Below are 13638 nucleotides of genomic sequence, written 5' to 3'. Positions count from 1 at the left end.
GGAGAACACTTTAACCAGTCTAGTCACTCAATAACAGACCTGAGGGTGGCAATTTTGCAACAGAAAAGCTTCAAAAACAGACTTCAAGGGGAAACTGATGAACTCAAATTGATATGCAAACTAGATACAATCAACTTAGGCTTGAATAGAGACTGGGAATGGCTGAGCCATTACAAACATTGAATCTATCTCCCCATGTAAGTATTCTCACTCTTCTTATCAAACTGTCTGTACTGGGCTATCTTGATTATCACTTCAAAAGTTTTTTCTCTTACTTAATTGGCCTTTCAGAGTTGGTAAGACAACTCCCACCTTTTCATGCTCTGTGTATGTGTATATATATCTCCTCAATATATGTTCCATTCTATGCATCCGAGGAAGTGGGCTGTAGCCCACGAAAGCTTATGCTCAAATAAATTTGTTAGTCTCTAAGGTGCCACAAGTACTCCTGTTCTTTTTGCTGATACAGACTAACACAGCTGCTACTCACACAGTGGTTTGAGCATTGGCCTACTAAACCCAGGGTTGTGAGTTCAATCCTTGAGGGGGCCACTTAGGGATCTGGGGCAAAATCAGTACTTGGTCCTGATAGTGAAGGCAGGGGGCTGGACTCGATGACCTTTCAAGGTCCCTTCCAGTTCTAGAAGATAGGGTATCTCCATTAATTTAAATTTGGCTCCATACAAGCAGCTGTAGAACTACAACTGGTCTACAAATAGATTTAAAAAAAACCCACAAGCCACAATGCTCACGCTTTCCTGGAAAGTCACTGTAATTAATATTTTCTCAATCTGCACAGAAACATGGCAGATTTTTAAAAAGCTGATATTGGGAAAAGGAGAGAGTCTCAGTCCCAAAAAATCCTCAACTGAGGAACAGTCAGCTTTATGAGGGAAAGTTTTTAAAATAAGGACTTCAACACATAAACACTTACAATTCCAAAATGTTAATGTAATGACCTTCAATGCTAACGACTCAGTGAAATTCCACTAGCAGAAAGCAGCCGTACTAACAAAGTGTAATCTGGTATCCTGCAATGCGTACAGTTATCCCATATGCTATCTATCTACATATGCTCTTTAAGTTTTTCATTTGTTAAAAAAAAGCCAGTTACAGAGAGAAGTGTGGGTTGGGACCCAGCTTCAAATATCAAAACAGCAACTTTTAAATTCTCATTCTTGTGATTAAAACAAGCTTGCAGGAGTAACAATGTAGGCTTTTGAATGCCACTCTTGGGGAAAAAAAAAATCAGTCAAATTAACTTGAGCTGTGTGGGTAATTGGCTTATTTCTGAAGACTTACATTTATGTGGCTCTGTGACAAAGAATATTAAGATAATTTGTAATGTCTTAGTAAATTTCACCTATTGATTTAGTCCTCTTCCCAAAACACTGATTTCCCCACCCTTCATGTTATTTTAGTGGAGCTGCAGTACAAGCTGTGTTTTGTTTGCTTCCTTGATAGTGCACTAGTGCTGTGCACCTGAAGAAAAAAAAAATCCAGAGAATGGCATTCATCAAGTTATAGATTTCAAGGGAGTTTAGAGATACTTGCACCTGAAGTCACATGTGCAATCCATTAAAGTTAAAGATTCTTCTTGTACATATTTAATAAAGTAGATGTGGCCAGAAAGTCTGACTAACATTTTAATAAAAACTCTTGACTAGCTCTAAAAGAAACTGAGGACATTTCTTAGACAGTGGAGATATTTAAGTGAGCCTCTGTCCCTAAAGCAGAAGTCAAGCCTCCCTTCTTTCAATGTACAGGGTATTCCAGGATCCGAATAGTACCATTGTAAACATGCTAAAATAGATCTTTGAACTATATGGAGAACCAAGGGCCATGCACACTGACTAGAGCTAGTTTTCCAGCCACATAAGGAGATATCAGGTTCCTGAACTCCATGCCCCACATGGGATGACGGATAAAGGAAGATGTGTTTGGAATGAAGGATGGATAATCTGAAAGAGGTTATCATGCCTGACATGAGATTAGAGCCCATAAATAGCAGGTGGGCTGTTCAGCTGGCAGTATACTGAAGACAGTAGAGATGGTGGCAGTCTGTGGCCCATACTGGAAATCTAGATAGGGTAAGCATGTAAAAGTATGTCTAGCTCATAGGTAAAAGGTTAGTAGGGATACATGAGGTGTTGAGTGGATTTTAGAACCATGATTTGAGTTCTAGTTTGGTGTTTTAAAATGTTAGAATAGTTAACAATTTAAGAGGCACAGTATTCTCAACTTAATTAAGTAGAGTCAAACTTTAATATTTGAAAATAGCTTGTTAGGGAAAATTTGACTGTTGATTAGCATTGTGTTACATATTTCTTTATTAGTCACAAACATTAGCCAACACCATACGGCATGGTTATGTCTGATCCCCTGCAGAAGCTGGAGTGAAGAGCTGAGAAGATGTGCCATTTTTAGAAAAGTCACATTAATATACAAATAGAGAGAACAGTATGAGATTACATCAGCAATATGGTGGGCTGTGCAAAACCTCACATCAAACAGGATTTATGCCGACACTGAACAGATTGTCAATGAACTGAGTAAGCCAAGCATCCAACCATGCTATCTGGACCATTATAACCTAGTAATTATACGAAGTTCAGAACATACTTCTAATCCCCCCTGCCATTATCTGCACAGAACCTGCTGCAAGTCAGTTTGTAAAGTGGCTATTAGGACAATACCAAGGCTTTATGAGGGGGAGCAATATAATCATAAATACTCAGAGCTTTGCCTATACACCACATTCTGTACCTGCATCAACACCACCATTACCAGTGCCATAGCTGACAATGATAGTATTACTGCAGATAATGGTCAAAGCAAATGGTCTTGACAAAGTATAAGACTGTTTACCCAAGTCTACAGAAATATCACCATTATCAATAATTGTAGACAAGACTTTGGAGACTGAAGCAATCCTATTATACCGATATAGTTTACCTCTAGGTCTGGGCATGTACAGAACATATTAGTATTAGATAAAAAGGTCTGATGCTCTAATATAATGCAACCTTGTGATTATTACTTCTCATTGAAGAAAATTATTTCACTGACGTACTGTCAATGCAGTGCACGTTTCTGCTCCATTTCACCAAATACTGCACTTAGGCTGCAAAATACCCAATTCAGAAGATATTTAAATTACAGCAGCTGCTGTTAACTGTGAAAACTTTGCCTGATTATTAAAACTTTCAGTTAAAAGCAGTAAACATTCTCATCAGTTTGAAGACATCTCTGATAATCAGTATCATGTTGAATCAGTACAATGTTTATGAAGAAAAAACATGTGTGGTGTCTACTATCACTTGCAGTTGTTAATCTTAATTTGTTTCTCTTCTAGAAGCCACCTGTATCACTTTCCCTAGACACTTGTTTCTGCAAAAGAAGTCTGTTAATTAGCATGTGAACTAGCGTCTCTTTGCTCCCCAACATATTTTACTAACAAGATGCTTCATGTCTAGAGACTTTGCCTGATAAAATAAACAGCCCAGCTAAACAAATTTAAGTCCGCTGTGTCTGCAGTTTTAAATACACCAAAACTTTGGACTATTGCAAGGTTATCAAGAGAGCAGAGCCCAGAAGTGCTGTATCTACTAAGTTTGAAATATACTGCAGGCAGATCAGTAAAATGTGCACACCAGGATCTCCTGGCTATTCACTTAGGCCTGTGGCATATGAAAATGCTATGCTGGGAGCACGCAGGTGCTTTTCGTCAGCAAAACTTTTGTCGTTCAAGGGGTGGTGTTTTTAAGACAAAGTCTAAGTGAACAAGTGATTACTCTGATTAGAAATAGCACTATTTGTGACAGAGAATACAAGACTTTTGGGGAGCTTTTGAGAAAAATCTTAACAGGTTTACCATATAGTAAATTTGAAGATGCAGACAGCTTTCACCCTACTACACATTACTATTGAAATATATGCAGCCCTCACTCAGTATAACAAGTCAATATAAACATTTATTGAGTGAAGACACCGCTGGTGAAACACTTCATTAGGAAATTGCAGCGGCCACTAGTAACTGCACAAACCAGACACTTAAATTCAGAACGTTTAGTAATCTTGGATGAGATTACAACTATAGGTATATATGATGTATTAAATATACACTTGAGGTATAGTTTTAACACTACACAGCATGGAAGCTAAGTGTTCTCTAGTCTTCATTTTATAAGAATACTTAGTATTGCTCACATTATATTACTATATTAAAATTTAAAACTGCTTATGTTGAATCTAATTTTAGAAGCCCCATTAAAAAGTCATTGATGGGCCTATCCTCCATGAATTTATCTAGTTCTTCTTTGAACCCTGTTATAGTCTTGGCTTTCATAACATCCTCTGGCATGGACTTTCGCAGGTTGACAGATCATTTAGAATGGACAACTACTCAGTTCTCAGTATTATATTTGATAGATAACATTAGCATTTTGCTCACTTGAGACCAGAAGAAAAATGAAAGACAATAAAGAAAGAAAATTATCACATGATGAGATGAGAGAATAAAGTACAGAATAAAAGTCAAGGTAAAGATTTGAAGGTTCTTAAAATACACTTACCTTTAAATTTTGACCGAATGTTTGCCAGTTCTTTGTTTATCCTCTTTATCTCTGCTTCTTTGCTTTTGCCTGAAATCAAGACAATTTACATCAAGGTTCAGCATTTCAAACAGCTCCTAATCTGACTATAATTCTTTCAGCACAGCTTTTTCAACTCACCATTCATTCACTAAAAGTGGAGACATTGGTAGAATCTTTTTTCCCCCACAGCAATAATAGACTACAAAGTGAACACCAAGTGTAGTACATTAACATCTTCTGGGGAAATGGAAAGCCTTTTTTTAATTAAAAAGGCTTATCACTCTGCTCTCCCACATTAACTGTCTGTACTGGGCTAGCTTGATTATCACTTCAAAAGTTTTTTTTCTCTTAATTAATTGGCCTCTCAGAGTTGGTAAGACAACTCCCACCTGTTTATGCTCTCTGTATGTGTGTATATATATATCTCCTCAATATATGTTCCATTCTATATGCATCCGAAGAAGTGGGCTGTAGTCCACGAAAGCTTATGCTCTAATAAATTTGTTAGTCTCTAAGGTGCCACAAGTACTCCTGTTCTTCTTTTTGGAGATACAGACTAACACGGCTGCTACTCTGAATCCCACATTAAAGTGTCCCGAGAACAAAGCTTCAGAGTATTTGACAAATAGCCAAAAGTTAAAAAAAAAAAAAGTCTGATTTTTAACCTATTAAAAGAAAAATCATGCATGGCATCATTTTCAAAATAAGAAGTCAGTGCTTTCGAAAGGGTTACCTATAATTTATTTGCATAGAGTTTTCATATGTGTGCTGCTCTTTTACAAAATGTGGGGTGGGGGGGGGGAAGAAATGAGATCAGACATATAAGAAATAGAAAAATGAAACTGTAAAACACAAATTGGAGCGTGAACGTGTGTGTGTGTGTGTGTGTGTGTGTGTGTGTGTGTGTGTGTGTGTGTGTGTGTGTGTGTGTGTGTGTGTGTGTAACAAACAACTTTTAACTCATTTTTAAAATCTAGTCAATAGTTTGATTTTACCCTCTGAACTCTCCCTGAGCAATTCAGTTACCGAGCAATTGTGGTCTTAAAACCTTCTACCATTACTCCTGAAGTCCTTAAAAAATAAACCATTTAAACTTAAATTCTTGTTATTAAGTGGCCATTAATGATCAGTAGGCTTTAACTTGCATACTTCCATATCATTGTTCTTTTGATCAAACATTTACAGGGCCGCCCAGAGGATTCAGGGGGCCTGGGGCAAAGCAATTTCGGGGGCCCCTTCCATAAAAAAAAGTTGCCATGCTATAGAATACTATATTCTCGTATGGCCGGGGGCAAATTGCCCCACTTGTCCCCCTCCCTCTGGGCGGCCCTGAACATTTATAACATAAATAAAGAAATTAAAAAAAAAAACAACAAACTTTGAAGTTCCTTACAGTCTAATGACACGACAAGTTCATGAGTTTGCTTTACTATCATTGGAGCTTGCACAGCATTTTTCTGCTCTGCAGCAGCCTGCTCGCTTAATGAGAACAGGAATAAAGAACTTTAAAAAGGAGCATGTTGATGATGAGCCAATATACTACTTGCCTACAAAAGCAGCAAGGCATAGCTGTGGGAGGACTTGCATTTACACTCTAGCAATAGGAAACTGCTCTACCAGCTGTCAAAGGAGTATTTAGATTTCATTTTGTAATACTTTTTTTTTTAAACAAGCTATAAGTCAAATATTTTCTCCTTAGAGGAGAAAAAAAATACACAGAGACATTCAGAGAAAGTGGCTGTGTTTTGACATTTAGGTGATGATACATTTGCTTACCCCAAACAAAATAATTTAAGTTTCACAAACACATAACTGTACACAGCAATCAGTATACTAGCTTTTGGGTTCGGTCTTTCAACAATATCAAACAAGTACATGGAGTTATAGTATTGTATTCACTTCAACTTTAGTTACTCCCTACGATCAACTGGCTGAGACTTAACCAAGGCATGACTGAGGTAATGCTTGCATGTGAAGGAAAGCAAATGGAAGGAATGACAAAGACCATTTAATCTCCTTTCACTGGAGACGTGGGCCAACAATTTGTATCGTAAATTCACATTTAGAAGGCTGCTTGGGGCTTCAGATTTCCAGGTAGCAGCAGTAGCCAACACTACTCCTGCCCTCACTCATGTGCATTTAGCTAGAACGCCCTGACCCAGGGCCCATGCTTTCTTTGTAGTCACATTGCTGCACAGTTTATTGCACAATTCACTAGTTTTCAAGAGTGCCACAAATTTAATGCTGACCACATGGAGCATCAATGCAAAAGAACGTATCCAGACAACGGACAGACGGGAGATACCCAGGGTAACTGGTTGTGCAGGTGAGGGAGCTAGGGCCAGGAGGAGGTTTCCAATGATACTCCGGCCTTTGAGGTTAGTAGAATCCCAAGGGCCAATACAATTCAAACTAGCTTTTTACCTTTTATTTAAATGCAAGGTTCAGAGGAACTGAAAAAGTTGTGGAGCTTTACTACAGGTTCTGCAAATACCTGAAAGTGATTAAGACTAAAGGAAAATTCAGTTCTGCCATCAATACATCTGTTACCAGGGCCGTCCTTACCCATATGCAAACTACGCAGCTGCGTAGGGCACCAGGAAATATGGGGCAATTTGGGCAAGGCTGGGAGCCAGGGAAGCAGAGCGGAACAGGCTGGGGCCAGGTCGCCCCACTTCCCGCCGCCCCATGAGTGCGAGGTCGGGCCCGCCCTGCAATCACCGGGCAGCAGGAAGTGGGGCGACCTAGCCCCAACATGTCCCGCCTCCCAGCACGAGCCGGCGGAGTGTTTCCCCCCTGCCCGCCAAGCCTGCTCCTGCCCCCCACAGACCTTGAGCACAGCCCCCCCACCCCCACCGGAGGCCTGAGGCCAGCCCCCCAACCCGTGGGGGGGCTGCGTAGGGCACCACAACGTCTAGAGATGGCCTTGTCTATTACATTAGAATAATGAAAGCACAGAATGAGTAGTATGTGCACTGGTGCTTTCCTACTCTGTACCAACAAAGGGTAAACAAAACACAAGTATATAAAGCAAAGTGTAGCAACAACTAGGTAATGTTACTTGTCCCATTGAAGGTTCTGTTTGCCATTTTGACAGTAGTAGCTGTGAGTTATTATGTGGCTTTTCATTCTGTAAGATACAGAGTGCTTTACAAAGAAGCTACACCTAGCCCCATTTATGCACCAAAATCCTGGTGAAGTCCAGGCAAACATTGGGAGGGAATGCTTCCATTAAACAGCACAACAATGCAGGAGGACAATTAGGTAGGCCAAAATAATGGCCTAACCATAGAGCTGCCAGGTTGCTGAAATACCCGGTCAAAAAGGGACCTTGGCGGCTCTGGTCAGCACTGCTGACCGAGCCATTAGAAGTCCAGTCAGTGGTGCGGCGGGACTAAGGCAGGCTTCCTGCCTACATTGGCTTTGTGTGGCTCCCAGAAGCAGCGGCATGCCCCCGCCCCTCCCCAGCAAAGGGGCAGCCAGGAGGCTCCGCACGCTGCCCCTGCCCCAAGCGCCAGATCCGCAGCTCCCACTGGCGGGGAACCACGGCCAACGGGAGATGCGGGGGCAGCGCCTGTGAACGGGGCGGTGCACAGAGCTGCCTGGCCACACCTTCGCATAGGAGCTGGAGGGGGGACATGCCGCTGCTTCCAGGAGCTGCTTGAGGTAAGCACCACCCAGAGCCCCTGACCTCTCCCACACCCCAACCCCCTGCACCAGCCCTGATCCCCCTACTGCCCTCTGAACAACTCTGTCTCAGCCCAGAGGACCCCAAATCCCTCATTCCCAGCCCCACACCCCCAGCTGTAGCCCTCACCCCGGTGAAAATGAGCGAATGAGGGTGGTGAGAGTGAGTAACAGAGGGAGGGGGGATGGAACTGGGGTGGGGCCTCTGCAAAGGGGCGGGGCAAGGATATTCAGTTTTGAGAGAATAGAAAGTTGGCAACCCTACCTAATCACTACCTTTAAGAACAGGCTTGGGATTTTTGTAGTGCAAGAACAAAGACAGGATGGTGTGAGAGGAAAATGATTTAAGGAACTGGGGTTACAATAATTTTAAAATATGGCAACTAACAAATGAGAATATTTTAAGGGTTTATGTATTGAAGTCTGAATTGTGTTGAAATTTCCCTAGTAAGAAACCCTCCTGTAGAGAAGGCTTTTGGTCTTTAGTTACGTGGTCCTGTTTTCAGCAATCCAACTTGTTTCCATATAACCAGAATTGTGGAAAAAGTGTTAAAACAAAGAGCTAGTATTCGTGTAAATTTCAGTGACTACTGACAAAAAGCTGCTGGCGCACCATTTATTTTTTACAAAGGGGAAGAGTAAAATGCTGACCTTTAAGACCTGAATCATTGAGTCACAAGAGATTTTGCACTTCCTTTGAAAGTTCATCTAGATAACTAGGCACCACTGAACACCGACATCAGTCTGAGATATCACTACATTTATTGTTTCTATGAGAGCCAGCAGGAAGAAAATAAATACCTTGCTCTTGTGTAGGCAAATCTACTACGCTTTTATAAAAAGAGAAGTGCAAAATAAAGACTTGATAGCAGAATATTTAGGAATATGTGTAATTAAGATTAGAGAAACTGAACACTTTCTATAACATCTTTAAACTATCTCACCCCACTTTAAACAGAATTTAACATCAACATTACAATACAAAAAATGCGTGTGTGGGTTTTACATTACATAGATACAGAAATTGAGAAGAGATTTAATTATGTGCTCCAGGTCTCACTCAGAGCCTGGATGGAGTCAGGATCTTAATTTCAAGTTTGATGCTTTAACCACAAAAAGCTATCCTTCCCTGCCCCTAAAGAATACTTCAAAAAAGGCTTTTTACCTATTGGGACTCTTGCCTAGGAAATGGTTTTTATTTCTCTAGAGGCAGTTGACTACAAAAGTATCTAAGCATAAGGAAAGTTGGACCAAAATACTTCAAGGGTTGCTGGCATCACAAATGCATGAAGGGGGGAGAAAAGAAAACCTACCAGACTACATTCTCAGCAGAAAAAAAAATGGCTATTTCACAGTGTTCTAGTCTACACATTGCTAGAACTCTCCCAAATCCTTAACGTTTCCGTTAAAAAGTCAATGTACCCACAAATATATAGCAGAGTCCAGAATTTATATAAAACCCTGTCAACAGTAGCCAAAAACCTGCCCTAAGGCAAAGTATATAAATTGTTCCAGGCCATAAAGTATGATGAACGAAATGTCTTCTCAGACGGAGATTAATAAAACACAAACAAGGCAGCTGATGCAACTCTGTCTATACTACCAACAAGTTGCTTCAGTATTTACTGTATTCCACATGTAAGAGGGCCGGCAACAGTCAAACTCATAACTAATCCCCAAGTCATCTGCTTGGTCAACATATTTTGATGATTTCAGCTACATTAATGCCTTGGACATAAAATCAGTAATTCCTTCATGAATGTGTTGGACACTAGTGTAGTATTTTTGTAGAATGAGCTGCTCTGCAGAGTAGAACACTGCAGTCCCTTCCCTGTTTTTTCTTACAGGGAAGGACTAGGCAATTGCTTTTCAGCTACACACCATTTAATAACTGTCCAGAAAGCCATCTTCACAAAAGGTCACTTGAATTCATCGGCTTCTAAATCCATACTAGCCGGGCAACTGAGAGAAATACAGACGTCAAATTTAGCATGGAGGCATGTTTTTCTTTGCCTTTGGAGGATTCCCTTTTATTAACTTCAGCTAGAAGTGTCCAGATTGCATCTTGCTTGAGAAGGCTCAAAGCCAAAAGAACAAGTCCCTGGAATGTATCATACAGGGAATCCCCTATAAACACTGGGGTTGCAGTTTTGGAAAGGGCGATGGATACCGAAATGACGTATACCAGGGAATTTTTCTCCATAAAGAAATAATGGAATAAGGGGGAGGGGGGAGGAATGCATTCACAACTTCACCACACTCGCCTTTGACAATGCTCTTTTCGCCTAAACAGTGTACCCTTTTACGCTGACAGGTTATACAGTACACATTTTACACATAAAACATAGAATAAAATAATGAAGAACCCTACTAATACTGTTCAAACATCAACATTTTAATACAGTAAATAACAGTAACATAGTATAAAACACGGTCCATTACACGAAATTTAGGTAGGGGGTGGCGAGTGGGTTTTCTTGGGTTGGCTTTTCTGTGGCTGGGTTTTTGGTTGCAGAAGTCTTAAAGGATTTTATCGACATCTGCTCTCCTGCATGAATCTGAACGATAGATCTCCCTGTAGCAAGCCACTGCATCATTGAGAGCCCTGGAGACTTTGGCAGACCATTCACGAAAAGGATCACCGCTCTGTAAGATTTCCATCATCTCATCCAGCAATCCAAAGAAATGGGAGAGATTCTTTGTCGTCACACTCCTGGCTTCCTGCTCTAAGTCATCATCGTCCTTGCTTTCTCTGGATATCTGTTGTTGGTCCAGCTCAATTAGTTCCTCGTTTGTCAGCTGCTCAGTAAGAGACTGCAACAACTCCTGTACATCATCCTCCTCCACCTCCTTGAAGCAGACATCCTTTGCCAACTTGACAATACCTTGCTTGAGACCAGGAACGGCATCAAATCCCATGAAGCGGTGGACAGCATCTGGCCATGCACAGCGCTAAATGCCGTTCATACATTGTGAAGTGACCTCTTCCCATGACGCGTCAATGAATAAATGGCGTTCAAGATATTGTAGGACTTCCAAAACACCTTTATACTGGGCTTTCCTTCACCTGCTATCTCCTTAATCAGCAGGGAGAACATCCTCTGTAGGTAATAAGCCTTGAATGTGGCCGGAGGACGCAAATACAGTACCGTAGAATAGGGGAATGTGTTCCAATTCATGTCGGTCCCAATCCGTGCAAACAATGATATGCAGATCTAGACCAACGTAAATCGAACAGATCCCCCCCATTGATGAGCGACAGCTATCCAAAACAACAGGTAAGGGGGAGATGTATACCGGGAACCCTCTGTATTCATGGGATCAAAAAAGGCACAGGATTTGCTTTTGAATGTATTTTTTTCAGACTACTACAGTAAATTATTGTGGCTCGAGGGAAAAGTGGTGGCTCCACTGCTGCTGCTTACAGTAAATGTCTGCCTGGCATTTCTCCTTTTACAGCTGTACCACTACTTCAGCTTCAGCTGTGGTTGAGAACAGCCACAAGATCATAAATATGCTGCTTTTGCTTACTACACTCAAAACTAAAGATAGCAGGTTGTGCCTTCTGCGACTTTTCTAAATTTACTGCAATCAACTTTCACTTTAGTGGCTCATGCAACTCAGAACTAGAAGATCTTGCTACTGTTCAGATTAAAATTGACAAAGTGAAGAAATTAAGATTTAAGTGAAATCCTTTAACATTTCATCAGTACAGTGCATTTAACCCTCTGCACTGCTTTGATTTGCGATGGGTACCCATCGCAACTCTTAATTAGTGAGCAGGGTCTCATGCCTCACAAAAGTTAGATAGGATTGGGAGTAAAACACACCTCTAAATGTGGCAGATCAAAGTCTCTGCACTTAGCCATGCTGCCTCACAGAATTTACCAGATTTGTGCATTTAATGATACTTTCTGTAAAATGCTTATTTAACCCACCGCTTTACCTCTGCTTATAGTTGGTCTAGAGGAGGAGGATCTACTCCTCATGCCAGCTTATGTTTGTTTTTGAGTTCACATGAGAGAAAGCTATGCTGCAGCGCTGAAAGCCCAGAGTTCAAACCCTACCAATGCCACATGGAAGTGTGTTGATACAGTTGCCATTAAATTTCTCTTTTTTGAGAGAGAAATTGCATACAAAAACTATATTACAAGAATATTAGTGTTGCAAAGCCAAGCAAGTTAGAACTGCTGAATTATGATTGCATGGGCTTTGGAAATACTTCTGTGCAGGAAAATAAGAATAGACTCAAGCACAGCCAAAGCAGGAATGTAAAGGGTATCCATTTCAATTCAGAGTACATCCTCTCCCTCACACTTAGTTACTTCAGTCTTTCTAGTTTCTAGGTTTACCCCAAGATTTGAAGCTGAAAAGGAAAGCCAGCAAGTCAATTGTCATGGACAAAAGATGGATACAGCATCACAGTAAGTAATTGCTAAATGGGGTGATCCAGTGGTTAGACGTGACTCTGAGCTCAAGTTCACCAAGGTCCATGTCTCTGGAGGACAAGCTACTGAAACAGGTCCAAGCCAACCAATGAGATCAAGAGTAGCTCGAGACCTTTGTATTTAGGTATTACTATCAGGAAGTTAGAAGTGATCTTTGTGTGATTTAACCATATACATCAAATTGTTTTTATATAAGTGGGCCTGCTGTTTGATTACTGTAGTATCCATTGATTCAGCATTTGCTTCAATGCCTAAGCAAACATCCAGATGTTGCGGGAGTGTTGTTGAGGCTGCATGTCTTCAAAGCATCTGAGAACAGTACCTGAGAGAACTAACACTAGTCAACTCAAGCACCTCAGTCAGCAGAGTGGCAAACAGCATCCTTTATACTTTCAAATCAGTTATTTAACTGGATTTGGCAGTTTACCAGACTTAGAATTTAACAGTTTACAGCCTGCCACCCGCCCTCCTTCAATACGTACAATGTGTTCAGTCTCCACCAATGTACTATTAGATTTGATTACCACCTCTTTTCCAGAAGCTGGAGGGTAATTATAAAACCACTGAAGAACACAGGCGGTCAAAAAACAATGCTTTTGAGAATGAGAATTACTGTAAATAGCTGATTTTTTTTTTACAGTAAATAAGCCCACAATCAGATAAATATTATAATTATCTAAAACAGCCTAATCTGAACTAGCTAGATTTACTAGAAATCAGTAAAGCAGAAGAGACGGGAGGAGTTAGACAAGAGATGAATGAGACGGGAGGAGTTAGACAAGAGATGAATTGATCCTTCTTGGTTTATTCGTTTAGAGGACGTTTCAGATCTATGACATCAGCTTGGCAGAAACCAGGGTTCTGAGACAGAGTTTTTAATATATTTTGATTAGTTCATTATTTAATAC

The 13638-nt window shown here is 40.7% G+C and overlaps 1 protein-coding gene across 12 annotated transcripts in view; it reads right to left on the bottom strand.

Moving 5' to 3' along the window:
* AP2A2 (adaptor related protein complex 2 subunit alpha 2) overlaps positions 1-13638 on the bottom strand; it is a 101730-nt gene that overhangs the window by 68407 nt on the left and 19685 nt on the right. For all 12 annotated transcript variants that reach the window (XM_042862186.2, XM_042862188.2, XM_008164502.4 and 9 more), the window contains exon 2: positions 4575-4643. In XM_042862186.2, the coding sequence (XP_042718120.1) occupies positions 4575-4643 (69 nt within the window). The remainder of the gene's footprint in view (positions 1-4574; positions 4644-13638) is intronic.

Source organism: Chrysemys picta, chromosome 4 (genome assembly GCF_011386835.1).
Source record: "Chrysemys picta bellii isolate R12L10 chromosome 4, ASM1138683v2, whole genome shotgun sequence".
In the NCBI taxonomy this organism is placed as follows: Eukaryota; Metazoa; Chordata; order Testudines; family Emydidae; genus Chrysemys; species Chrysemys picta.
This window is presented reverse-complemented; position numbering and strand designations above follow the sequence as displayed.